Source organism: Anomaloglossus baeobatrachus, unplaced genomic scaffold, assembly GCF_048569485.1.
Source record: "Anomaloglossus baeobatrachus isolate aAnoBae1 unplaced genomic scaffold, aAnoBae1.hap1 Scaffold_3516, whole genome shotgun sequence".
Classification (NCBI taxonomy): Eukaryota; Metazoa; Chordata; class Amphibia; order Anura; family Aromobatidae; genus Anomaloglossus; species Anomaloglossus baeobatrachus.
This window is the reverse complement of record NW_027442877.1, coordinates 40,779-67,500: the sequence shown is the minus strand read 5'-3', so window position 1 is coordinate 67,500 and position 26,722 is coordinate 40,779. Positions and strand designations below refer to the sequence as shown.

Below are 26,722 nucleotides of genomic sequence, written 5' to 3'. Positions count from 1 at the left end.
CGTGCATTACGCAGCAAGATCATTTTCATGCATGATAATGCACCATCTCATGCTGCAAATAACACATCTGCATCTCTGGCTGCTATGGGCATAAAAGAGGACAAACTTATGGTGTGGCCACCATCTTCCCCTGACCTCAACCCCATTGAGAACCTCTGGAGCATCATCAAAAGGAGTGTCTATGATGGGGGGAGGCAGTTCACATCTAAGCAACAGCTCTGGGAGGATATTCTGTCCACATGCAAAACAATTGAAGCACAAAACATTCGAAAACTGACAAATTCAAAGGATGAAAGAGTTCAGAAGCTTCTTTCAAACAAGGGGTTCTATGTGCAAATGTAACATCATCTAGAATTAAGTTTTGACTTGAAAACTGTTTGATTTCATTTTGTAATAAGCTGATAATGCTTATAATTTCACAATTGACCATTTTGTTTTTCAAAATAAAAATAAAAAGGTTGAAAACTCTGCTGTGCATAATAATTTGGGACATGCATTTTGAGTGTTTATTATTTTTAAAAATATTATATGTTTTCATAGGCAGTTTGATCAAAAACATTTCAATTATACTTGAATAGTAGATGACTGGAAAATAACAATGACTGCAATTCATAAAGCTAATTTAGGAAAGTATGAAAAAATATTTTTTGCATAATAATTTGGAACACAGTGTACAATGGCCCCTTATGCTGCAAATCTTCCCTTTCTACACCCCCCTTCATCTCCCCTTGCCCACACGTTCCATGAATTTGAGGCAATACTCCTTTGTTAAGGACTCATGTCTTCTGGACAGAGGAGTCAGGTTCTCACTTCTCAATATAAAATGAGACCGGAGCATGCATAGTTGCATAGACATGTACACTCTGCCTTCTTACTCCCCAGCACTCCTGTACCATTAATGAACGCTTCCATGAGCCATGATGTAAGGCGCGGTATGACATCACTTACCACATTTCTTGTGAATATCCTTTGCTCGTTTACTTAGAGGCACAATCTCATGGCAGGAGAACATTTTAGCTTTATGGGTTTCATCTCTGCACTTCATGCATAGTGGCTGATTGCAGGTATTACAGAAATACATCATGTCACCCTCCTGGAACAAGAAGAAGAATAGCTGCATTATGCATATACTGTACACTACTCACAAAAAGTTAGGTATATTTAAATGGCTTTCGGGTGAAATGTCAGGATGACCCTACAATGCCCTGTAACCTTTTCAGGTGAACTTAATGCGACCTTCTCTAATCTTTTGGATGCTCATGTCCGACTCTTCAATGTTTCATGACTTTTTGCACAATTGCTGTTCTCTAACAAGGAGCTTAATGGCAAAATTCACAACAGGAGTTTGATTCATAAATCACCCATAAATGTTGTGGTTCAATTAGAATTGGTATTAAACCGTCCTCCTCATACTGTTCACATTTTGACATCATGAGACCAACACAACACTTAACAATTTATCAGCAGTACAGCTCCATTGTGAGGCTTCAAGCAGGATGTTCTCAGACAGAAGAGACCACTGAGCTTAGAGTGTCACCAGCAGGTTGTACAGAGACACAGAGAGACTGGAAGAGCCACAGAAAGGCATTTGATACAGACGCTAGCTGAGAAAAAAAAAATTGTACACTCGCATCCTATATAGAATATCAAACGGATTTCACTTGTCCAACTTTACTGAACCGATTTATTTTAATCGCTTGTGTGACTCCAGCCAAAGGTCACATCACACACTAATGACCGCTTCACTGTGATCAATGCCCTTCGGAACTGGATGATGAATGCCACACAACTCCAGGCACGTTTAAGGGAGGTGATAGGCACCAAGTATCACATCAGACCATCTGAAACCATTTACATCAGCAATGTGATCTGCGTGTTAGATGACCTGAAAGGGGACCTGATCACATCACCAGGCACAGGGGTCATCTACACTGGACAAGGACCAGTGGGACTCGCTGTTCACTGATGAAAGTTTATTCATGCTGAGCAGAAATGATGGCCACCAATGATGTTGGATACGTCAGGGAGAGCGCTGTGCATCAGGACTGTGCAGGCTTAGTTTTTGGGGAAGCTGTGACCTGAGCATTTGTGTCATTAAGTTGTGAGGGTCAGTGTTATGAAATCATGGACATAATTTCAAAAATTGAAAGACGAATGATCAAAGTCCACAGCAGCACAGATCATTTCAGGTGTGCAGTATGATGACTTTGCAGGAGGCAGTGACCTTCTCTACTCTATTTAGTACAGACAAGAATACTTGTGACAGAGGAAAAGTAAAATTGCAAGGAGGGAAATGGAAGTAAATGCTGAGCCTAATTCCTGCCCCCATGAAGAGTTTCCAGAAGAGACATGAACCTGAATCACCATCTCACCGGCTTGGCACTCCTGTTTCATGGGAGCGAGTTGGAGGGCACCAAGCAGAAGGTGACACTTTTCCTATCCTGCAGGTCATTAGACGAGACACACACCAAATTAAGACTATTCAATTAAACATTGACTGACAGCCGAGCAGAGGAGTCACGTTGTGCTGTGATGGCAGTAGATGGGGACAGTATAGGACGCTGGCTGTCTTCTCTCCTGGCTGCTGACGGATCAGTGGACCCCCAACTGTTCACCGCCCCCAACTAGACCTACACGCCACAAGGTAAGCCACTCTGCAATGGTCATCATTGCAAAAAAGGGAATGAAGGAGAGGTGTAGCGCTACATCCCCTTCTACTTTTTCTCTGCATAGTGACTCTCACAACCAAGAAACTGCAGAATATTACAGCAGAACCCTAATACAGTGTTCAGTTGTCTTCACTCCTATGATTAGTGGTGGCCCCAAGAGTCAGTTTTCTAAGGATCATAAAGCGCTACCAATATGCCACCATTTAGGCGTTTTACGTGAATATTCGGATATTGATTAGTAAGTGGAACATTAACAATTAGAAGCATAACAACTGCCTGCTGCATCCAACAGGGCCCCAGCATCACTGTCTGGGTGCCCCTAAGCTCTGTGGTGTAACCCCTGCACCTAGTATAGTGTATATATCTAATATATAAAGCTGAGTGTATGTATGTGTGTATGTCCGCTAAAGGAATTTGCACCGTTGCATTTACAATCACGAAATTTTGCACAGACGCCCCATGTGACTCAGGGAACGTCATAGACTATGTTTTTGACGGGAAAATTTAACCCTGCGCTTTACAGTTACTATCATTAAACTGAATATAGGCTACAAGCTATTAATAGCAACTGTCAGTGGTTGCTATAGGAACAAAATAAACTGTTAGTATAAGAAGCTTATGTGTGAGGTAATAAGATGTCGGTGAGGAGACGGATAGAGAGACAGAAAGAGACTGACGGGCAAAGAGACAGCTGGGCAAAGAGACAGCCAGGCAAAGAGACAGCCGGGCAAAGAGACAGCCCTGTAAAGAGACAGCCAGGCAAAGAGAAAGCCCTGGAAAGAGACAGATGGGCAAAGAGACAGCCCTAGAAAGAAACAGATGGGGAAAGAGACAGCCAGGCAAAGATACAGCTGGGCAAAGAGACAGCCAGGCAAAGAGACAGCCGGGCAAAGAGACAGCCCTGGAAAGAGACAGCCGGGCAAAGAGACAGCCGGGCAAAGAGACAGCCCTGGAAAGAGACAGCCAGGCAAAGAGACAGCCGGGCAAAGAGACAGCCCTGGAAAGAGACAGCCGGGCAAAGAGACAGCCCTGGAAAGAGACAGCTGGGGAAAGAGACAGACGGGGAAAGAGACAGACAGAGATATAGAGAGACAAACAGACACAGAGATGGAGACAGATAGACTGATATAAATACAGACAGAGATAGAAACAGACAGACAAGGAAAGAGACAGACAAAGAAAGACAGAGACAGAGAGACAGACAGACAGCGACACACAGACAGACTGGGAGAGAGACAGAGACAGTTACTATCCTGGGCAACGCCGGGTACTACAGCTAATTTTATATATATATATATATATATATATATATATATATATATATATATATATATATATATATATATATAAATATATATATATATATATATATATACACAAGCTGTAGTACCTGGCATTGCCCGGTATAGTAACTAAGTGTCTCTCTGTCTCTTTCCATGACTCTCCCTCTCTGTTTGTCTGCATGTCTCTCTCTGTCTGTCTCTCTGTCTGTCTCTCTATCTGTTTATCTCTGTCTCTCTTTCTGTCTCTCTGTCTGTCTGTCTCTCTCTCTCTCTGTCTCTCTCTGTCTGTCTCTCTATCTGTTTATCTCTGTCTCTCTTTCTGTCTCTCTGTCTGTCCGTCTCTCTCTGTGTCCGTCTCTCTTTGTGTCCATCTCTCTCTGTCTAAATATAGACATATATTATTATTATTATTATTATTATTAATAATATGTAGTTGTTATTACACTATTTTTTCTGTAATATTGTGCTATATATTATACTATATATGGTGCTGCATATTGTGCTGAATATTGTGCTGTATACTGACACCCAACATTTTTTCTTCACAGCTGGGACCAAAATGTTCCTGCACTTTGTGCTCCTGCTCCCCCTGGTGGTTGGTGAGAGAGATATTCTTACCTGCACGTCATGTGGTGAGTAGTATCTCAGTGAGTGAGGGGCCGGCTATACTTACTTCTTACAACTGTCCTGTATACCTTGTACTGTATATAGTGACCATAAAAAGGTCACAGATGACTCAGCGCCTTTTTTTTTTTTTTAATAGAATTTGTATTGATGATATATTAAATAAATAGCTGCCCCTCTAAGGGAACCTATTGAGGGCTGAGAATACAGATTATGGCAGGACTGACCCTCTGAACTAGAGCGGTACCACATTTACCACTTTCTCCAGTTCAGACAAGCACCTTCAAACGGGTACTAGCTGGTCACACTACACAGGACTAGTTATGGGGTCATCTGTTTTTAACTTTTTGGAGCTGCTGTCATAAACTTATGTGAACTCTTTAGCTGTCTCTTTGGGGGGACACTCTGAATGAATTGGGGGGAAGTGTTTAGAGCCAATATGAGAAAATATTATTTTACTGAAATAGTTGTAGATGATTGGAACAAAATTCCAGCAGAGGTAGTAGAAAAATTAATATTAATTTCTACTTTAAAAATGTATTTGTTGTATAGAAGCTCTCACGATGAGTAAATTGATACCCTTGTTGTAGAAATCTGCTTTGCCATTGCTGAGAAATCAAGCATTGAAGATATATGCAAATGAGTTGCAGGGGTGCTTCAGGGCGTGGCAAGCACCTCAGCTCTCCGCCTCTCACCCCTTATTCCCCACCCACAGTCTGCCTCCTGCATTTGATCGACAGGAAAGTCAAGTCCTAGATCTCGGCAAGAGGCACCAGCTAACCGCAGAAGGGAAATGCCTTATGGGGAATAAGATATGAGGGCTGGAGAGATGAAGTGCTTCACTGTGCCCTAAAGCACTTGCAACTCATTTGCATATAAATTTAATGCCTTATTTTTCAGCAACGATTGGGCAGATTTCTGCACCAAAGGTAATCAATTTACTCAGTGTGAGAGGGTCTTTATAGCCATACCTTTAGTTTTAGGTAGAAGTTCCACCTGAAAGGTTCCCTTTAAGTGAATTTAAACATGCCTATAGTAATTTATATAGTTAGTTTCAAGTCACTAACAAAGGAGCAAGGTCTACGGGGTTGGAAATATTTTTAGTTTTTTACAAAAAAATGATATATATGTATATAATATATGCTGTATATATACACAAATTTTATATATATATATATATATAGATATATATATATATATATATATATATACACATATACATACAGTACAGACCAAAAGTTTGGACACACCTTCTCATCTCTAGAACAACTGTTAAGAGGAGACTTTGTGCAGCAGCCTTCATGGTAAAATAGCTGCTAGGAAACCACTGCTAAGAACAGGCAACAAGCAGAAGAGACTTGTTTGGGCTAAAGAACACAAGGAATGGACATTAGACCAGTGGAAATCTGGGCTTTGGTCTGATGAGTCCAAATTTGATGTCTGTGGATCCAGCCACCGTGTCTTTGTAGAAAAGGTGAACGGATGGACTCTACATGGCTGGTTCCCGCCGTGAAGCATGGAGGAGGAGGTGTGATGGTGTGGGGGTGCTTTGCTGGTGACACTGTTAGGGATTTATTCAAAATTGAAGGCATACTGAACCAGCATGGCTACCACAGCATCTTGCAGCAGCGTGCTATTCCATCCGGTTTGCGTTTAGTTGGACCATCATTTATTTTTCAACAGGGCAATGACCCCAAACACACCTCCAGGCTGTGTAAGGGCTATTTGACTAAGAAGGAGAGTCATGGGGTGCTACGCCAGATGACCTGGTCTCCACAGTCACCAGACCTGAACCCAATCGAGATGGTTTGGGGTGAGCTGGACCGCAGAGTGAAGGCAAAAGGGCCAACAAGTGCTAAGCATCTCTGGGAACTCCTTCAAGACTGTTGGAAAACCATTTCCGGTGACTACCTCTTGAAGCTCATCAAGAGAATGCCAAGAGTGTGCAAAGCAGTAATCAAAGCAAAAGGTGGCTACTTTGAAGAACCTAGAATATAAGACATATTTTCAGTTGTTTCACACTTTTTTAAGTATTTCATTCCACATGTGTTAATTCACAGTTTTGATGCCTTCAATGTGAATCTACAATTTTTAGAGTCATGAAAACAAATAAAAATCTTTGAATGAGGAGGTGTGTCCAAACTTTTGGTCTGTACTGTGTGTATATATAGATATATATATATATATATATATAACAGTAAAGATTCCCAAATACAAAAGATAGCTGTCGGCCATATAACACCACCATACACAGAAGTGCCCGGCTACTGAAATAACCTGTCTGGAGAGAATCTGGAGGCTCAGATACACATTAGGCTGCTTTCACACTACGTCTTTTTAACATGCGTCCTGAACGTTTTTTTGCTGCAAAAGCGGATCCTGCTTTTACAGCAAAAAACGCATGCAAACGCATGTGTTACTTTGCAGGATCCTGTGACTGGATGTTTAGGGGCGGGCATTGGAGTCATGTGATCGGGAGTGAGGGGAACTGAACGTGCCAGACTGGGAGCTGGCTTCTTACAACTGCGGAGGTTCGTAACCAAGGTAAACATCGGGTATACTTGCTTGGATACCCGATATTTACTTTGGTTACGAGCGTCTGCAGCTGCTAGGAGCCGGGCTCCCTGCACACGTAACCAACGTAAACATCGGGTAACTAAGATAAGTGGTTACCCGATATTTACCTTGGTTACGAGTGTCCACAGCTCTCAGGTGGAGGAGAGGGAGGGGGAGAGACAGAGAGGTAGGAGAGAGAGGGACTTATCACGCGAGACTGGTTCTGGGCATGCTCAGTAGAGCAAGCAGGATCCTGTCTATCAGCATGCCAGCGTTCACATGCGTTTGCATGCTGTTTAGTCAGGATCCAGCGATTTGCAGTATTTGGACGCAGCTCAAAAACGCTACATGTAGCGTTTTTGAAAGATGTTAAAAAACTGCAAGTCGCTGGATCCTCACTATAACGCACGCAAACGCAGGTGAACGCATGTTAACGCGAGTCCATTGCAAATGCATTGAAATGAAAACGCATTTGCACTGGATCCGTTTTTGCGTTAAAAAAACGTTCAGGACGCATGTTAAAAAGACGTAGTGTGAAACTAGCCTTACACTATCGGATAATCCTACTATTATTGTCAGGTTGGTCTGACTTTAGTCTAAAATGTATGAGGACTTTAACTAATTTAATATCAAGACTTAAACTAGTTGAATTGTTAACGAAAGCTAAAATATGAAAAAAATGTTTATAAAATATTTAATACACTCTATGAGGACTGGTGAAAAAAATGACGGTCTAAGGCTACTTTCACACATCCAGTTTGAGCACTGCGGCTCAATCCGGTTGTGAAACCTATGCAACAGATGCGGCGAAAACACCGCATCCTTTGCATAAGTTTTTACATGCGGCCGGTCCGTTTTTTTCCGGTTGCGGCACGGTACTGAGCATGCGCAGTAGAAGAAACTGCATGTGGCGGCCAGATGTGGCTTTTGCCGCATCCGGCATCCATAGGCATGCATTGAAAAATGTGCCGCGGCGCGATGCTTTTTTTTGCCGGAGCAACAAAAATGTGCCAGGGAACGTTCCATTCGGCCGCCGCATCGGCTAAATCTGCCGCATGCGGCAAAAACCGGACGGAACGCAAACCCATGCGGCACAATGCAGCGCCAATGCAAGTAAATGCGGCAAAAAAAAGGTTTCGTTTTTTCAGCAGAGCGCCGGATTGTGCCGCACTGCTACAACCGGATGTGTGAAAGTAGCCTAAAAGTATAGAGGGTGACAGTGATCACACAATGTGGGTGCAGTTCCAATGGAACCAACATATTATAGGTTACAAATTATTAAAAATGTAATATTGTCCACAAAATATATGATACATCTTTGGTTTGATGCACAACGCGGCTAAGTTCTGATGACTCCTGTCTTGGGTGTATCCGAAAGCTGACCGCATTCACCTGATTTGGAGAATATCGATAATTACTGAGATGTCGGAATAAGTAAAAGATTTCAAATTTCACTTGATTTGGAACCCAGGTTTATTTTAGGCATTTTTTTTATAAATTCACTAAGAACATGGGATAAGTTAACACTAAGCCAACTTTTAAATTTTGCTAGAAAAAAAAAGTGCTACATTTTTTGGGAAAGTAATAAAAACTAAATAAGAAAAAGTTTCCTGGGATAAATCAGTGTATTCAAAAAATAAAGGAAATTATGATGACAAGTTAGACCATATGTTTTTTTTTATTTCTGCTGTTGATTGTCTGTGTTTCTATAGGAGGAACCAGTCTTAGGCTATGTGCGCACTTACCGGATTTTGCCGCGGATTTTCCGCGGATTTGCTGCATGTTTCGCTGCAGAAAATGTTCATAACATCTCTGCAGTGAATCACCAGCAAATCCTATGGAGAAAAAAAATCCTGTGCGCACTAGGCAGAATTTGACAGCTGCATGTTTTGCTGCGGAAATCCCGCAGCAAAAACAAGTGCATGTCACTTCTTTTCCGCAGGTAGCTGCGGGTTTTCCCTAATCTAATGTAAAAATCACGCAGGGAACAGCTTGCGGAAAAACCGCACCAAATCCGCACCAATTCCGCACCAAATCCGCAACAAAACGCGACAATCCGCATGCGGATTTGGGTGCGGATTTGATGCGGATTTTTTCCGCAGGTGATAAGATCTTTGAGAGCCTGCGGAATTTACGCAAGGAAATTTCATTTCCCAGTGCGCACATAGCCTTAAACAGATACACAAGTGTATTATAGGCACAGTTTGGGCTGGCCATACTCCACAAACCATAATCTGCACTAGCTATCAGCGGTCACAGATTCCAGCTATGATTTAGGCAAATTTGATGTAAATTATAGTAAATCTGTTGGGCTACATTTGGCCTACCCCTACCCATAAAGCCAAGGCAGCCTTTTTTTTTTTTTTTTTTTTTAAATGTGGTTAAAGCACCGTAAAGTTGGGAGTCTTGGTCCCGAATTCTTCAAACAGTCTTCACCAGTTTTTTTTGGCATAAAACTGCTAGAAACATTGGGATCTGACTGCTTTAACCCCCAAGAACAATGAAAATGGCCTTTGGAGCACCAGCTTAAATGGAGCAAGTGCAGTCTCTTCTTTATTCATTGTCTATGGGATTGATGAAGAAAGAAAAATACTGTACTAGGCAGTCTCAAAGACAATGAATGGAGCGGAGGCTTGAGCATGCACACCTCTGCTCCATTCAAGACCAGGTTTTGAAGCATTTTTTTTAGGTTCCAAAACTCCAATTTCGGGCTCCTTGGAAGTCCAGCGGTCGGACCCTCAGTGATCAGCAAGATATGAAGTCCAGGGGCATAGTTATAAGAGTGCTGAAGATGCAGTTACACCTTGGCCCAGAGTTCAGACAGAAGACATCAGTACTATCAATGTCAGATGACAGGTGGGAGCCCTTTCTATAGATTGAGCAAAGGACTCCAGTGCTTACTCTGTAGTACACCTGTGTATGACCTGGCCTAATGAGCGATCCTGCCTTACCTACACCGGTACAGGGTGCGGTGGTGCAATATGGATATAGTCCGAATAAAGGAAGGCTATACAGTGTGTCCACCCATATCCTGTCCACCACCATTAACTTGAGAACGGCGGCAGCTATTGGCATAGAAGTGGTGTCTAGGTTTAGTAAAGTAGCCATGCGCTACGCAATGAAACCACTTATACCGCCACCTGGTGAAAAACAACGGAGTTAGAATTTTTATCTTGAAAACGGAACTAGATAGAGAAAAAAAGTGAATTACAAAGTTGCAGGGCATCATCAATTCAATACGAATCGACACCTTGCATACAGAAATGCTATGATTAGAACATGTAAAACTCACAAGGCTGCGGACGTGAACCGATACCTCATGGAGACCTTCCTACAAGTCATTGGGTCTGGTGGCTGTGTGGAGTGGCCTCCACGCTCACCTGACCTGACCCCATTGGACTTCTTTCTGTGAGGTCACATCAAACAGCAGGTGTATGCGACCCCTCCACCAACATTGCAGGACCTACGATGACGTATCACAGATGCTTGTGCAAACGTGTCCCCTACCATATTGCACACCGTGCAGCAAGATACAGTATGCTGTGCAGAGTCCAGATGTGCATTGCAGCTGACGGGGGCCACTTTGAGCATCAAAGTTAAATGAGCACCATATGCGTGACCAGCATTCAATGCTTTGTGGGGGGGGGTCATGGGTTTCATATCATATCATTTCTGTATGCAAGGTGTCGATTCGTATTGAATTGATTATGCCCTACTACTTTGTAATTCACTTTTTTCTCTATCTCGTTCCGTTTTCAAGATAAAAATGCTAACTCCGTTGTTTTCCACCAGGTGGCGCTATAGGTGGTTTCATTGCACAGCGCATGGCTACTTTACTATACCTAGACACCACTTCTATGCCTATAGCTGCCGCCGATCTCAAGTAAATGGAAAAACCCTATAGCCTTTAGCGAGGGTTGCTATGGTCGCACAGGCATTTTCATGATTGTAATTTCTAATACTGAGGGTGTGTAAATGGTTAATTCGTTTATTGTCAGTGAGGTAAGGTGACGTAACGCGGACAGCTGAGTGAGCTGGTTTGAACCAGCTGTCGCGCGCCTTTTTTCCTTTTAAGATGATTGGCTGTTAATAATTTTATGCGGGAAATTCAAGTATAAATATGGGTGACTGACCTGTCAGCTGGCAGTCCAGCTGATGAAGATTGAAGAGACAAGACATGGAAGATCTCCTGCAGCAGCTGATAAGAAGAGCCGGAGAACGAGGCGGCGAGGAGTGGCTGAAAGCATGCCTTGAAGTCGCAGCTCCATCGGCATCGTCAGAGTCGGCTGAAGCGGTGCGGCCGGCGGAGGCGCCGCCGGTCGTGAATATAGAAGTGGCGGCGGAAGAGTCGGCTGACAAGAGTCTACGGAGGAAGAGGAGAAGAAAGGAGGCATACTCACCTCCAGCGGCGGCATCGCGGAAGAGCGCAGCGGAGCGGAGGAAGACGTCGGGTCCCAAGTCTCACGGGGCGGCATCGCGAGATCAGCAGCGTCATCGCTCCGGGACAGGCGCCGCTACAGGAAGTGGTGCCGGGTCAGCTGATCCGAATGACAGGAAGAAGATGGCGGCGCCCATGGACCGGGGGCGCAGCAGAGGCCGGAGTGTTCAGCCGCTGCCCAAGCAAAAGAGCGATTCTAGGGCAGCGGCGGCGCTCGGGGCCTGGGTGGGCGGAATGCCTACTCCAGCGGCAGGGCAAGAAGAGGAGCTGACTGTCCGGAGTTGCCCCGAAGAGGGGCCGTTCGCTGTCGGGTCTGGATCCAGCGATGAGGGGTCGGATGGAAGTCTCCAGCATCCGGACGTCAGGAGGGGTGAGAAGCCTTCTACCCCTTTCCCTGCGCATGACATTTTCCCAAATAACATTAGGGACGTAGTGTTTAGTACATTAAGGGACATTTTTAAAGGTAATAGTCAATTACCTTTAACAAATTCAGTGGGCAGCAATAGAGTTCAAGGGATTCCTGATTCTTTCCTTAAAGAGGCTATTACATGCGATTTATCACCACTTGGTTTTCATTTGAGTGCTTCTGTTAAGGAAAGAATTTGGAATGGGGAGTTTATTGATGTATTTACATTGTTACCAGTTAATAGGGAACAGCAGCATAGATTGGATAGGAAGGATGACAAGCAGGATAATGAAGATAAGAAAAAGCCTTTTAGGTCTTTTAATAATTGGATTCAATCCTTTTCTATCTATGCTGCTGTTCTTGGGGAAAGGAGATCCGACTTATGTAGTGGTCTCTTTCAGCACGTAGACATCATACTTGAGGCCTACCGTAATTTTGGGGGCACGGCATGGTTGATCTACGACGAATCGTTTAGGCAAAAAATGTCAGTACACTCTCACATTAAATGGGGGGTGAAGGATGTGGGGCTCTGGTTGAATTTGATGCTTCCACAGAGAAATACTGGGGTTAGACATAACACTCAAGGTTTGAAGAAAGGGGTGTGTTTCGCATATAATGAGACGTCATGTAAATGGTTGAACAATTGTCGTTTTCGACATGAGTGCTCATTTTGTGGGGGAACACACCCCATGGCTAAATGCTTTAAAAAGACTGCCCAATCTAGTGCTCAGGGATCTTCACTCAAAGAGCAGCTTAGTAAAAGCATTGACGCCAGTGAAGGTGGAAAAAATGCGTCCATGGCTCGGCCTTTTCCCAGACAAGGCGAAGCGTGAGTTGGTCTTAAATGGTTTTACGGAGGGGTTTTTTGTGCCAGAATTTAAAGGGAGAGGTTGTAGTATGTTTGAGAATTTGGCTTCAGTTAAAGAGTTTCCTGAAGTGGTTAGGGAGAAGATTGAGAAAGAAGTTGAGGCCGGCAGAGTTGCTGGGCCATTTAGTTCTCCTCCTTTTGATAATTTCAGGGTGTCCCCATTGGGTTTGGTACCCAAAAAAGAGGTCGGCAGTTACAGACTTATCCATCATTTGTCGCACCCAGTAGGTGGGTCATTAAATGATGAGATTGTCTCTGCCAGTACGTCTGTGAAATACGCGTCCTTTGATATGGCGGTTAATTTGGTAAGACGGTTTGGTAGGAATGCCTTGTTATCGAAAGCTGATATTAAGGCGGCGTTTCGGCTGTTGCCGGTGAATCCAACAGGTTTTAATTCGTTAGGTTTTTGTTTTGACGGGAAGTTTTATTTCGACATGTGTTTACCAATGGGTTTTTCGTTGTCCTGTTTATATTTTGAAGCTTTTTCTTCCTTTTTACAATGGGTGTTAGAATTTGAGTTACAGGTAGGTGGTGTTATTCATTATTTAGATGATTTTTTGTTTGTTGGTTTTAGTCAGTCTTCAGTTTGTATGGATTTATTATTGAAATTTATGGAGTTGGCTCATTTGTTCGGTGTCCCTTTAGCATCCGAGAAGACGGTTTACCCGTGTTGTAGGTTAGAATTCTTGGGGATTGTGATTGACTCTACTAGAATGGAATGTATGTTACCGGAAGAGAAGGTTCTTAAATTAAAATACTTGATTGGTGTTATGTTATTAAAGGAAAAGACAGTTTTGAAGGATTTGCAATCCTTGCTGGGATCATTGAATTTCGCACTCAGGATCATTCCAATGGGCCGGGTGTTTTCCAGAAGCCTTTATGATGCAACGAAAGGGGTTAAGTCTCCGCGGTCCCATATTAGGCTTACTGTAGGCATGAAGGAAGACTTGGCTATTTGGTTTGAATTTCTCCAGGATTTTAATGGAATTACTTGTTGGCAAGAGGATTTTCGGTCATCAGAGTCCCTATCCTTCTTTATAGGAGTGGATTGTTTTCAAGGATTTGGATTAGTGCTTGCTAACCATTGGTCTGCTGGTGTCTGGCCGGAGTCATGGGTAATTAGTAGGATAACAAAAAGCAAGATAGTGTTAGAGTTGTTTTCAATTCTGGTATCAGTTGTACTCTGGGGTCCGATTTTGGCGAATAAAAGGATAATTTTTCTTTCTGACAATCAGGGGTTGGTTTTTTCTATCAACACATTGTCCTCAAAATGTGTGTGGTCAGCGAAAATTTTGAGACATTTAAGCTGGTGTCACACACAGCGACAACGACAACGACGTCGCTGCTACGTCACCATTTTCTGTGACGTTGCAGCGACGTCCCGTCGCTGTCGCTGTGTGTGACATCCAGCAACGACCTGGCCCCTGCTGTGAGGTCGCCGGTCGTTGCTGAATGTCCAGCTTCATTTTTTGGTCGTCACTCTCCCGCTGTGACACACACATCGCTGTGTGTGACAGCGAGAGAGCGACGAAATGAAGCGAGCAGGAGCCGGCACTGGCAGCTGCGGTAAGCTGTAACCAGCGTAAACATCGGGTAACCAAGGGAAGACCTTTCCCTGGTTACCCGATGTTTACGCTGGTTACCAGCCTCCGCCGCTCTTGCTGCCAGTGCCGGCTCCTGCACTGTGACATGTGGCTGCAGTATGCATCGGGTAATTAACCCGATGTATACTGTAGCAAGGAGAGCAAGGAGCCAGCGCTAAGCAGTGCGCGCGGCTCCCTGCTCTCTGAACTGTGACATGTAGCTGCAGCACACATCGGGTTAATTAACCCGATGTGTACTGTAGGAGAGCAAGGAGCCAGCGCTAAGCACGGCTCCCTGCTCTCTGAACATGTAGCACAGCGACGTTATGATCGCTGCTTCTGCTGTGTTTGACAGCTAAGCAGCGATCATAACAGCGACTTACAAGGTCGCTGTTACGTCACCGAAAATGGTGACGTAACAGCGACGTCGTTGTCGCTGTCGTTTAGTGTGAACCCAGCTTTAGTATTAATGTGCTTGAAGTTTAATATATGGTTAAAAGCAGCACTTGATATGCATAAGAGTAAGAACACTGTGGCTGATTGTCTTTCTCGCCAGCAGTGGTTGCAGTTTCGGCATCTTCTCCCAGATGCCGACCAAGACGGAGCACCTTGCCCTACTCACCTTTGGGATATTCTAGGGGTTTGATTGGTGGGGCGATCAAAAATTCAGTGGCTGATAGAACATGGGCTGGCTATTCAGTCGCATGGAAGAGATGGTGTGATTTTTGTGAAGCTAGGAACTCGAGGTTTTCTGTAATTAATAGGGAGGTTGCGTTATTATTCATAGAGGGTTTATTGGATAAGAATATTAGTTATGCTTCACTGGCAAGGATTATTGCTGGGGTTTCATTTTTTCTGAAGTTGCATGGCAGCCCCCCATTGAATAGTTTCTTTGCAGTGAAACAAGTGTTAAAAGGATTAAAAAGATCAGGTTGCTGCCAAGACAAGCGTTGTCCAATTTCTTTTCATTTACTGGAGAAGTTATGGAGAACATTACCACTGGTATGTTATGATCCTTTGGAAACATGTTTATTTCAAACAGGTTTTGTGCTCATGTTTTTTGGTGCATTAAGGATCAGTGAGTTGGTAGCTATTAGCAAGAAACAGTTGTCGGGTTTAGCTGTCAGTGATGTAGCCGTGTTAAATGGTCAATTATCGATCACTATCCGGAAATCAAAAACGGATCAACTGGGCAAGGGTCGGGTCATTTCATTAAATAAAGTTCTGGGTTCAGAGGTATGTCCGGTGAGTAATGTAAATAGTTGGCTTCATTGCCGACCTATGGTACCTGGTTCCTTTTTAATACATGCTAATGGGGAACCAGTTACCATATTCCAGTTTAATAGCGTGTTGAGAAAATGCCTTCTGGAATTAAACATAAGTACCCCAAAAATCTCTTCTCACTCATTCAGGATCGGAGCTGCCACTGAAGCGGCACTACTCGGGTTAGGCGATGACACAATAAAGTGCATTGGCCGTTGGAAATCAAGGAGGTTCAAGACATATATTCGGCCTAATTTATTGTTTTAACCATTTTAATTTTAGGACCTTTGACGGTATGGATTGTAGGACACTCCTATATTTTTTGGGCTCAGAAGAGAGCTAGGCAAAGGAACTACACTGAGAATCTGTCATTTCAACGGGATTCTATTCAAATTTTTTGGTTTGGGTACAGGGGCCTTAGGTGGTTGGATCTGGGTGAGGTGCTGAATGATTTGAAATCCAGAGCACCTTTCCCGGATTTAATCATTATACATGTGGGTGGGAATGATATTGGGAAAATTAATACGCTTGAAATGCTTTTTAGGATGCGTAGAGATGTGTTTACTATTAAAAGCATGTTCCCTAAATCTACTTTGGTATATTCTGAAATGATAGCCCGGTTAGTTTGGAACATTGATGGGGGTTCTTTCAGGAACAAGATCAAAAAGAGGATTAATAGGGAGATGGAAAAAATGTTTAAAGCCGTCGGTGGTTTTTCTTATCGACACATTGATTTGGAGGATTTTTCACCGGGGTTATTCAGACAGGACTGGGTTCATTTGTCTGATATAGGTTTAGATATTTTTAATGTAGGATTACAGTCTGTGGTGGAGAGGTGGCTGTGTGGTTTGGGGGGGGCCACGACTTGTTAGTCGTGTCCTTGTGGGAAAAATCACCCAGGTTTCCTGGGTGGATTTGCTTGGTAATGGTGAAGTAGTGGTTGCATGATGGTGTAACATCATGCATTTTACAGTTTAAATATGTTGATGAGTTATTGGTAATTTTTTGTGTTGATTAATGTATGTATTGGTTACTCTTAATAAACCATCACAGCCACCTTTCTTCCACAAACTGCCTGTGTCTATTTATTTCATTAATTTATTAATTAGTTAAGTACGTGGGTTTTCTTTTTTTGGAATATGCCTTGTGCTACCATGGAAAAACCCTATAGCCTTTAGCGAGGGTTGCTATGGTCGCACAGGCATTTTCATGATTGTAATTTCTAATACTGAGGGTGTGTAAATGGTTAATTCGTTTATTGTCAGTGAGGTAAGGTGACGTAACGCGGACAGCTGAGTGAGCTGGTTTGAACCAGCTGTCGCGCGCCTTTTTTCCTTTTAAGATGATTGGCTGTTAATAATTTTATGCGGGAAATTCAAGTATAAATATGGGTGACTGACCTGTCAGCTGGCAGTCCAGCTGATGAAGATTGAAGAGACACCCGCCCGCCCGCCCCTTATTTATGGGTTTTTTGTCGTGATGTTTTATTAGAGGGAAAAATCACCCAGGTTTCCTGGGTGGATTTGCTTGGTAATGGTGAAGTAGTGGTTGCATGATGGTGTAACATCATGCATTTTACAGTTTAAATATGTTGATGAGTTATTGGTAATTTTTTGTGTTGATTAATGTATGTATTGGTTACTCTTAATAAACCATCACGGCCACCTTTCTTCCACAAACTGCCTGTGTCTATTTATTTCATTAATTTATTAATTAGTTAAGTACGTGGGTTTTCTTTTTTTGGAATATGCCTTGTGCTACCATGGCGGTGGACAGGATATGGGTGGACACACTGTAGAATGACGTGAACATGCATTACCACCTGCAATAACTGTCTCTTCTGTATTTGATTAGAAAACTGTTCAATTTCCAAGAAGAAAGAGAACATCATGAACCTGCTGGCGTGCTGGAATGACGACGTTGAACCCCCTGTGCCGGACCCCATTATGGTGCCTTATATACACGGCTACAGGAGCTGCAAGGAGATCAAGCTCTTTGAACCAAATGCAACAGGTAACTCTGTGGATGTGATTACAATGACGGTATCATGGTCATATCTTGTGTTACAGGTTCTCAGGTATCGCCTCCTAACCAGTGCAAGGTGCCTGCTAGAATTACACTCAGCAGATATCATCATGGGCTTATTTAAATGGCTACTAAATCCAGTCTATGTTATCTTTATGTGCTTTGCAGAATCTAATCTAATGTTTGCTGGTATCAGTCATTTCAGCCTGAGTGGAGTCCAACCGTAGAGCTGTTCGATTATCGGTTGTCCCCATGACCATTACCCACATATCTCCTGGGCTGAGAATATCCAGATACATACTGTATGTGTGAATTTAATATTACTAATTAAAATGAAATTTAAGTTGCTTTTGCTCTGGCAGATGGGATATATACTCTAATGACTACTGTTGGGGAAAACTACCAAACCTTCTGTGACATGACCACCAGAGGGGGCGGCTGGACCTTGGTGGCTAGTGTCCATGAGAATGACGTGTATGGAAGGTGTACTGTGGGGGATCGCTGGTCCAGCCAACAAGGTAATCGCCCAGAAAGTCCTCAAGGAGATGGCAACTGGGCAAACTATGCCACTTTCGGTTCCCCTGGAGGTGCCACCAGTGATGACTACAAGGTAAAAAATGTAAATTATAGACTAGAACTGGGCAACGTGTATTTGGGGGAACAGGGTCTGATTCCAAATGAGAATGTTCTGTCCCTGAATATGTTAGATACAACATTTGGCCCATTATGAAAACATGAATTCACAACTTGATCTACATGTAGAGGACCATTCCAAGAGTTGTCGAAATGGGCCAGTGATGGCTGTCTATCTAATATATCTACTAAATTGAAAAAATTAAGCAGCACTCCAATTTGTTCACGCAAAAAGGTGAAGGCCTCTGTATTAGCCCATGTGGCAACGTTTCAGTTTCACAACAGAACCTTTTCCAAGGCTTGAAAAAGGTTATGTTGTGGAACTGAAACAATGCCACATGAGCTACTAAAGAGTCCTCCACCTTTTTGCGTGAACAAATTGGAGTGCTGCTTAATTTTTTCCATTTATTAGATTGGACCTATGGCTATGTGTCTATTTATCGGCATACATATGCATACTTATTGTGTCATTTGGCAAGCTTGATCTCCTAACTGGTTTTAGTGATGCCCCATGGCCAGGCTCAAAGGTGTCACTCAGTGTGAGCTACTCAGCTGATTTACTCTCATCCTCAAGCACAGGTTTTTTATAACCTGTCAGTTGATAAGAACATAGGTTTTTGGGCCATAATTCACTGGTGGAATAGAATTGCTCTCTAGACATTACATAGAGGCATCAATGGGGCTACAACTGATTTGCTTTTAGCCGACCCTGTCAATAGGATCAATCACCCAAATCGGACATATGGGCATGTAGGTCCTTGAAATGTAAACCAATTGACACCTTTATATCTTTTATCTGTTGCTGCATTCCTGAGTAGTTAATGTTTTCATTCATATGCAAAAGTGGAATTAAGTGCTCTGGGTGTGACAGAGAACTAATAAAGTACCTTTTAATTAATAGCACTTGGAATAAAAATAAGTTTAAAAATTGGACGGGTTAAAGAAAATTGTTCCTGTGCTGAGATTATCTCATATATGTGTCCCTGCTATGTACTGTGTAATGAAGGGGCAAACATATCATTGATCATTGGTGCACATATGGGCAAAAGGGGTAAAGGTGCCCCTTACCTTCTCCACAGCATGTGGAATTGTGCAATATTATGAGACATTGAATTGCAAAGGGCCCATAAACTGTTCTTGCATAGGGGCTCTTTCCTGTCTGTGTCTGCCAGCGGTGTAATGGCCATGTCTGACCATGCTGGAAAATTATCTGATTATACCACAGCTCATGTGCAGGGGGAGGACGTAAAACAAAGTATGCAGACAGGACAGCATGGGATCGCAGCTGCTGCTTTCTGTGAGGTAAAACATTTCCCTGCCTGTTTTTAAACAGGTTTTATCTCACAGAAAGAATCAGCTGTGATCCCATGCTGTACTCATTGTATACTCTTTTTTTACATCCCCTGCCTAGGAGATGAGGTATGATCAAACCATGTCCCTGTATGGTCAGACACGGCCATTACACAGTACACAGCAGACACACATATATAAGATTATCTCAGCACATGAACATTGTTTTTAAAACACATCCAATTGTGGAAATCATTATTATTCCAAGATCTATTGATTAAAATGTACTTTGTTTGTCAGAAAATACCTTTAAGGAACTGCTGTCTCCCAAGGCTGTTTTCCCGCTCAGCACCAGCATCGTTAGCTTGATTGATAGATGTCAAATTTCCTTACTGGCATCTAAAGTCCCAAAGACATTGTATCACGATTCCTCCGCTAAGTGCGTATAGGACTCTATGAGTGACTGTTTGCTGTAATTATGGAACCAGGGTGTGCTGAGCTGTCATTTTGGTGAGTGACTGCTCCGTCATCCAATCTGGTACTGGGGCGACTGAGCTGTCACTCACCAAACTGACAGCTCAGCATGCCCTGATTCCATAATTACAGCAAACAGTCACTGATTACGTCCTAGACGCTCTGAGCGGAGGACTCATGATGCACTGAGCTATCATTAAAGCTAAACAGGCTGGTGCTGGGTGGGAGGCAGAGCATTGCAAAGTGCTCCGTCACTCCCAGTGCAATTAACAACTCAATTACATGGAAATTAAAGGGGTTGTCCTCTACTTTTACACTGATGGTCTATCCTTAGGATAGGTCATTAATGTCTGATTGGCTGGGGTCCGACGCCTGGCATCCCCGACCATCAGCTATTCACGGTCCCAGCGGCGGCAGCAGGTGGCCGGAAACTCTCAGTTCTGGAGCTGCTCCGTCTTCTGATAGCTACGGTGGCCGGGTGCTGCACATCCACCTCCCATTTACATCAATAGGAGGCGGTTGTGCAGTACCCGACCGCGGCCACTATCAAAAGACAGAGCAGCTCCAAAACTGAGCAGTTCCAGCTACCTGCTGCTGCCGCCGGAATCGAAAACAGCTGATCGGCGGAAGTGTTGAATGTCAGACCTTGGCCATGACCTATCCCAAGTATATGCCATCAATGTAAAAGTAGTGGACAATCCCTTTAAAACAATGATTCCTCAGGAATGCAGCAACAGATAAAAGATATAAAGGTGTCAAGAGATTTATATTTCAAACACTTGCTTAAAAAACCCCCATAAATGCATTTTCTTGGTGCTGATCTTTCAGTTTCTAACCTTATTGTATGTTAGTTTAAAAAAATTCAGTAAATGCATTGTACGTTATCTTATTAAGAATGCTGGATATCATGACATAAGTGCCGAGGACCTGGCTATTTGGCACGTCCCCAATGACACGCCATTGTCCCGATGGAGAGATTCAGCTCTTCTGAGATACCACACTGAGACGGGCTTCCTTCCCGGAGAAGGTGGAAACCTCTTCCAGTTGTACAAGGTAATGTGGACACCATTGTAGGACAATTTTTAATGGTAGGAGTCAAATCTGATTATCACTCATGATTGTATAAAGTGGTATAGACTATCATATACTCGATGGGTGACCTTTTCTGTATTCTGTAATCATTCCTGCTTATAATTGTGTTCATACTTAATACTTCTGATTAGAAATACCCAGTGAAGTACAACGCTGGAAGCTGCCTAACTAATAACGGCCCCGATGTTCCTGTTCTATATGACTTTGGAAGTGCCGTGACCACATCTAACTACTACTCACCATCTGGAAGATGTAAGAAAAAAATAATTTACATGAAGCAATACTTTGCTTGACTTTTCTTGTTCTTGAGTTATAGGGGAATTATCATCAGAAATTGACCTCGAGAGACAGACAGGGAAAGAGACAGACAGGGAAAGAGGCAGACTGGGAAAGAGACAGACTGGGAAAGAGGCAGACTGGGAAAGAGGCAGACTGGGAAAGAGGCAGACGGGGAAAGAGGCAGACGGGGAAAGAGGCAGACGGGGAAAGAGGCAGACAGGGAAAGAGGAAGACAGGGAAAGAGGCAGACAGGGAAAGAGGCAGACTGGGAAAGAGACAGACTGGGAAAGAGGCAGACTGGGAAAGAGACAGACTGGGAAAGAGGCAGACTGGGAAAGAGGCAGACTGGGAAAGAGGCAGACTGGGAAAGAGACAGACTGGGAAAGAGACAGACTGGGAAAGAGGCAGACAGGGAAAGAGGCGGAGAGGGAAAGAGACGGAGAGGGAAAGAGACGGAGAGGGAAAGAGACGGAGAGGGAAAGAGACAGACAAGGAAAGAGACAGACAAGGAAAGAGACAGACAAAGAAAGAGACAAACAGACATACAGAGATAGACATACACACAGACAGACAGAGACAAACAGACAGACACAGACAGATAGAGACAGACAGACACACAGAGACAGACAGAGAGAGCGAGACAGACATACAGACAGACACAGACAGATAGACAGACAGAGACAGACCAAGAAAGAGACAGACAGAGAGACAGACAGAGACAAATACATACAGACAGACAAAAAAATACAGAGACAGACAGGGAAAGAGACAGACAGAGACCGACAGATAGACAGACAGAGACAGACAAGCAAAGAAACAGACAGAGAGAGACAGACAAAGACTGGGAGAGAGACAGTTACTATCCTGGGCAATGCTGGGTGCTACAGCTAGTATACAATATATTCCAAAACTCGAGCACAAGAGAACAGCTTCTGTGAAGACACTGAACCAGCAGGGAGTGCGCTAAAATGTAATGTTCTGCAAATGAAGAAATAATGGGAAAATTTAAGAATTTCAACTTTTGTGAAGATGAAGATGTAGTTTGATAATGAAGCTGATTACTGTTACTCCGAAATATTTGACCCATTGGGCTTATGACTTTGCTTATAATGGCAAATGTTAGGAAAAAGAAGGATCTGTTATGTTGGATTTTAACATAACCAATTTTATTTTTCCCATGGGGAATAAGCTGCTGCCACTGTCATCTGGCAGAGGCCTATCCACCCCATTTATTTGTATCCTAAACATAATGGGGGCTGTCCATATCATGCTGCTTGTGCCATTGTACCCGTATGTTTTGCTCTTGCAAACCTTTCATGTGTATAGATATGGGATATGCTCATCGGAGTTCTCTCCTTAATCATCTTTCCTTTCTAACAGCTGAATTTGTCCCGGGTTTTATCCAGTTTCGAGTATTTAACAATGAAAAGGCAGCGCTGGCTTTATGTCCAGGAATGAAGGTGACCGGGTGTAACCCAGAACACGTACGTATTCTCCCCAATAAAATTCTAATAAAATGTAGGTGCATGGTTTGTATTGTTGTCTGCCTTTAAGAAAGAACTTAAAAAGTTTCCCATAAAGATGAAAACGGAGGACTCAATTCACCATTTGCAATTTTTTTTAGTCATTTCTTCCTTTTTATTTTGTCTCGTAGTATTCTTTGACTTTCATGGTTCATAAATTTTGTGCAAAAGCAAAATTGCTCATTTTTTATTATCTTTAATCTTTGCAGCAGCTTAAGTTGCATGTTAGATTAAAATAACAAAATATGTGCAAAAATTTGGGACATGCATAAAATTTAGCATATATAGTACATTTGCATGAAAAATATGTGACTGTTTAAAAAGTCACAATTTATGAATTGGCCAAAAACATTTGGTATCCCCAAACCAAGGCCACGGTGACAAACAAAAAAATAAAATGGTGAACATGTAAAATAGACTTAAAAAAGATGCAAATAAAAGAAGATGCTAATGAAAAATTGGTAAACAAACATCGAAATCTAGGCATAAATGCACTAATGAATTGGTCCCATTGTCTTCGGTAGGGTTGATAAGGCTTTTACTATGTGGTGATGATGGAAAGCAAAAACAGACACATTTGAGTCTAAAGATGTGTGGCTGCACGCACAAAAATAAGACCTACCCCGAAATTAAGCCCTAGAAGGATTTTGGGGGTGCTTTGAAGTATGCTTAAAATATAAGCCCTACTCCAAAAATAAGCCCTAGATGTGGTTCCATAAGGAAGTGTCCAAGCTGCTAAAAGTTAATACAGCAGGACTCTTCATAAAAAAGCACATATGCCCAAAAGAAAGCAGACACCTCCCCACTCCCCCCGCAAAAAAAAAAGAAAAAAAGAAAGAAATCGTACTTACCAGACCCCAAACAATTAAAGTTGGCAAGTACTGATGGTGAATGGGCTCTCACACGGAGATCTGTGTCGATGTCAGGTGCCTCACCATTACATTGCATTGCACTGCAGCTCTTACAAACTCTGCGCGAGTGATACTGCTTCCAGTCACCAGGGGGAGCCATCCGCTGTAGAATGTAGGGGGACCTGATAGCAACACAGATCTGTATGTGAGAGCCCATTCACTTGCCAGCTCTAATTATTTGGGGTCTGGTAACTGCTATTCTTTTAGGGGGTATCTGCTTTCTTTTGGGGGTAAACTTAGCAGTACATAGAGAATAATAAATTTAAGCAGGTAATTTAACCCTTTGTAAATATGGACTTGACTCGCCCACCCCAGGGCTATGGGACACCCGGTGCCGGGCCGGACTAGTCCGGTGGTAGTCAGTGGTGGCTGGGCCCGGCTCCGTGGCCCTGGTGGGTGTCAGTAGAATATGTGGCTAGGTGAATAAAGTTTGTGTTCGTGACGCCACCTGTGGTATGCGGCTATTAGGCCGCCGCTGCTATGTGAGGCCTCCGGGATGATGTTATGGCAGCAATGGTGGTACTGCTCCCCACAGGTGGAGCAATGCCCGGGGCACAGTTGGTGCTTGTGAATGTCTATGCAGCTGAAATAACAGAGACCACTTCAAGGGTGCAGTTCAAGTTCTTTACTCACACTTCTTGTCACAGCGCTGTAGGGACCCTTGGACTGCTGGGACCACTGTCAGGGACCTCCGCCGTTTCTGGGTGATTCTGAGAGTGAAAGCCGGTACCCTTCTCTTAGTGTCTCTTTCTTCTGCTGTCTTCCTTAGCCTTGCCTTTGATAGGATAAACCTGGCTTGGCCTCCACTACAGCCTCCAGGCTGGGGGGTCACCTGTCGGCTGATTACCCCTTTTCTGGAAGTTCTGCTATGGGTTCTGGCCCTGGGAGTCTACAACGTTCCCTGGGCCTCGGTTTTTACTGTTTGGAGATGATTTTGCACTCCTCCAGTCTCTAGGGACCGTCCCCTGACGCAGCTTGATCCCTCCACCGATGTTCTTGTGGAACAGGCCACCGTAGCTCTAAACTGCCCCGACAGCTATACAGACTACCCGTAGCCCTGCGACTCCTTCTGTCTTCTACGTGGTGTCACCTGGACCTCTGGGTCCCAGGATCTTCACCAGGAAGCGTCTCCTTCTGTTTCTCTGCTCCTGTCTGACTTGGAGCTTTCTTTCCTTCTTTCTTTCTTTCTTTCTTTCTTTCTTTCTTTCTTTCTTTCTTTCTTTCTTTCTTTCTTTCTTTCCTCCTCCTTGCCTGCCTCCAGCAGGCCTCCTCCTCCCTCCTTTCTCTCGTTCTTCTTCCCCAACTACATGCTGGCTCCTCACACTCTCCCTCCCTGAGGTAGACTCGCTAAACTTGACCTTCCTCTCTGTGTCTGCTCTCGGATGGCTCCTCCCACCTCCCCAGTTGCTAAGCTGTACCCTATAGGAGCAGGGATGGGTCTTACGGCCCCTCCCAGCATGTAGCATGGGGGGGTAACTGCCACTTTCCCTGGTCCCAGTATGTACCTAACAATGGGTGTAGTGTGGATTTACCAGGGGACCGGAGTTCACTCTCTTCCTCTCTCAGAATGGGGCATCACACCGCTGGATGGGGTGCAATGACCTGTGGCGACGGAAGCCTCAGGGGCGCCACAGACTACTATAGGACTGGATCTGCACCATGAGAATAGCAGATCAGATAAGAAAATGTCCATCTGAGCCAGTGATAGGAGTAACACAAAATGCAAATGTTGATGTTCCAGAATGTGATGACATGATTATATATGAATAAATATTGATTTTCTGTTTAAGAATAAATGTGGATTGTTGTTCATGGGAAAATATAAGACATCCCCTGAAAATAAGCCCTAGTGCATCTTTCTAAGCAAAAAATAATATAAGACCCTGTCTTATTTTCGGGGAAACACGGGTATATGTTTCAAGGCTCAGGCTTAGGGGTACTTTGCACGCTGCGACATCGCTAGCCGATGCTTGCGATGCCGAGCGCGATAGCACCCGCCCCCGTCGCACATGCGATATCTTGTGATAGCTGGTGTAGCGAACATTATCGCTACGGCAGCGTCACACGCACTTACCTGCCCTGCGACGTCGCTCTGGCCGGCGACCCGCCTCCTTCCTAAGGGGGCAGGTCGTGCGGCGTCACAGCGACGTCACACGGCAGGCGGCCAATAGAAGCGGAGGGGCGTAGATGAGCGGGACGTAAACATCCCGCCCACCTCCTTCCTTCCTCATTGGCGGTGGAGGCAGGTAAGGAGATGTTCCTCGCTCCTGCGGCTTCATACACAGCGATGTGTGCTGCCACAGGAACGAGGAACAACATCGTATCTCCTATTGGTGCGACATTATGAAAATGTCCGACGCTACACAGATTTACGACGCTTTTGCGATCGTTTATCGCCGCATCTAGGCTTTACACGTTGCGACGTCGTTACTGGCGCCGAATGTGCGTCACTTTCGATTTGACCCCGACGATATCGCAGTAACGATGTCGCAGCGTGCAAAGTAACCCTTACAGTGTGGCTCTGTATATGCAGGTGTGCATTGTAAATGTGCTCCGTATGTCATTGTATTACTTATAACTCATCCTTGTATTTGCAGCACTGCATTGGAGGAGGGGGGTACTTCCCAGAAGCAAGCCCCAAACAGTGTGGAGATTTTCCTTCCTACGACTGGGACGGATATGGAGCAGGGAGTGGATCCAGTTGCAGCAAGGAAATCACAGAATCTGCTGTTCTCCTCTTCTACCGCTAACAGCTGCCTGTACTCTTCTCTTTACGTCTGTACTGATTATATGGATACATGGTAC

General features: G+C 43.8%; 2 protein-coding genes across 2 annotated transcripts in view; one reads left to right on the top strand and one right to left on the bottom strand.

The window, feature by feature from the left end:
* Nucleotides 1-26,722, bottom strand: part of LOC142272546 (RING finger protein 207-like) — a gene marked incomplete at its 3' end in the record, with an annotated part of 58,742 nt that overhangs the window by 1,700 nt on the left and 30,320 nt on the right. The window contains exon 4 of the mRNA XM_075332506.1: nt 949-1,093. Coding sequence (XP_075188621.1) covers nt 949-1,093 — 145 coding nt within the window. The remainder of the gene's footprint in view (nt 1-948; nt 1,094-26,722) is intronic.
* Nucleotides 4,504-26,667, top strand: LOC142272547 (intelectin-1-like). Its single transcript, XM_075332507.1, has 7 exons — nt 4,504-4,584; nt 17,545-17,703; nt 18,078-18,325; nt 21,007-21,165; nt 21,336-21,456; nt 22,864-22,967; nt 26,515-26,667. The coding sequence occupies exons 1-7, from the start codon at nt 4,512-4,514 to the stop codon at nt 26,665-26,667; spliced, it is 1,017 nt and encodes a 338-aa protein (XP_075188622.1). The 5' UTR covers nt 4,504-4,511.

Excerpts from the sequence above, each read along its gene's own strand:
- LOC142272547 (XM_075332507.1), top strand. The coding sequence starts at position 4,512 with ATGTTCCTGCACTTTGTGCTCCTGCTCCCCCTGGTGGTTGGTGAGAGA. Across the intron at positions 17,704-18,077 it reads CTTTGAACCAAATGCAACAG|ATGGGATATATACTCTAATG; the intron begins GTAACTCTGTGG and ends TTGCTCTGGCAG. Across the intron at positions 21,166-21,335 it reads ACCTCTTCCAGTTGTACAAG|AAATACCCAGTGAAGTACAA; the intron begins GTAATGTGGACA and ends ACTTCTGATTAG.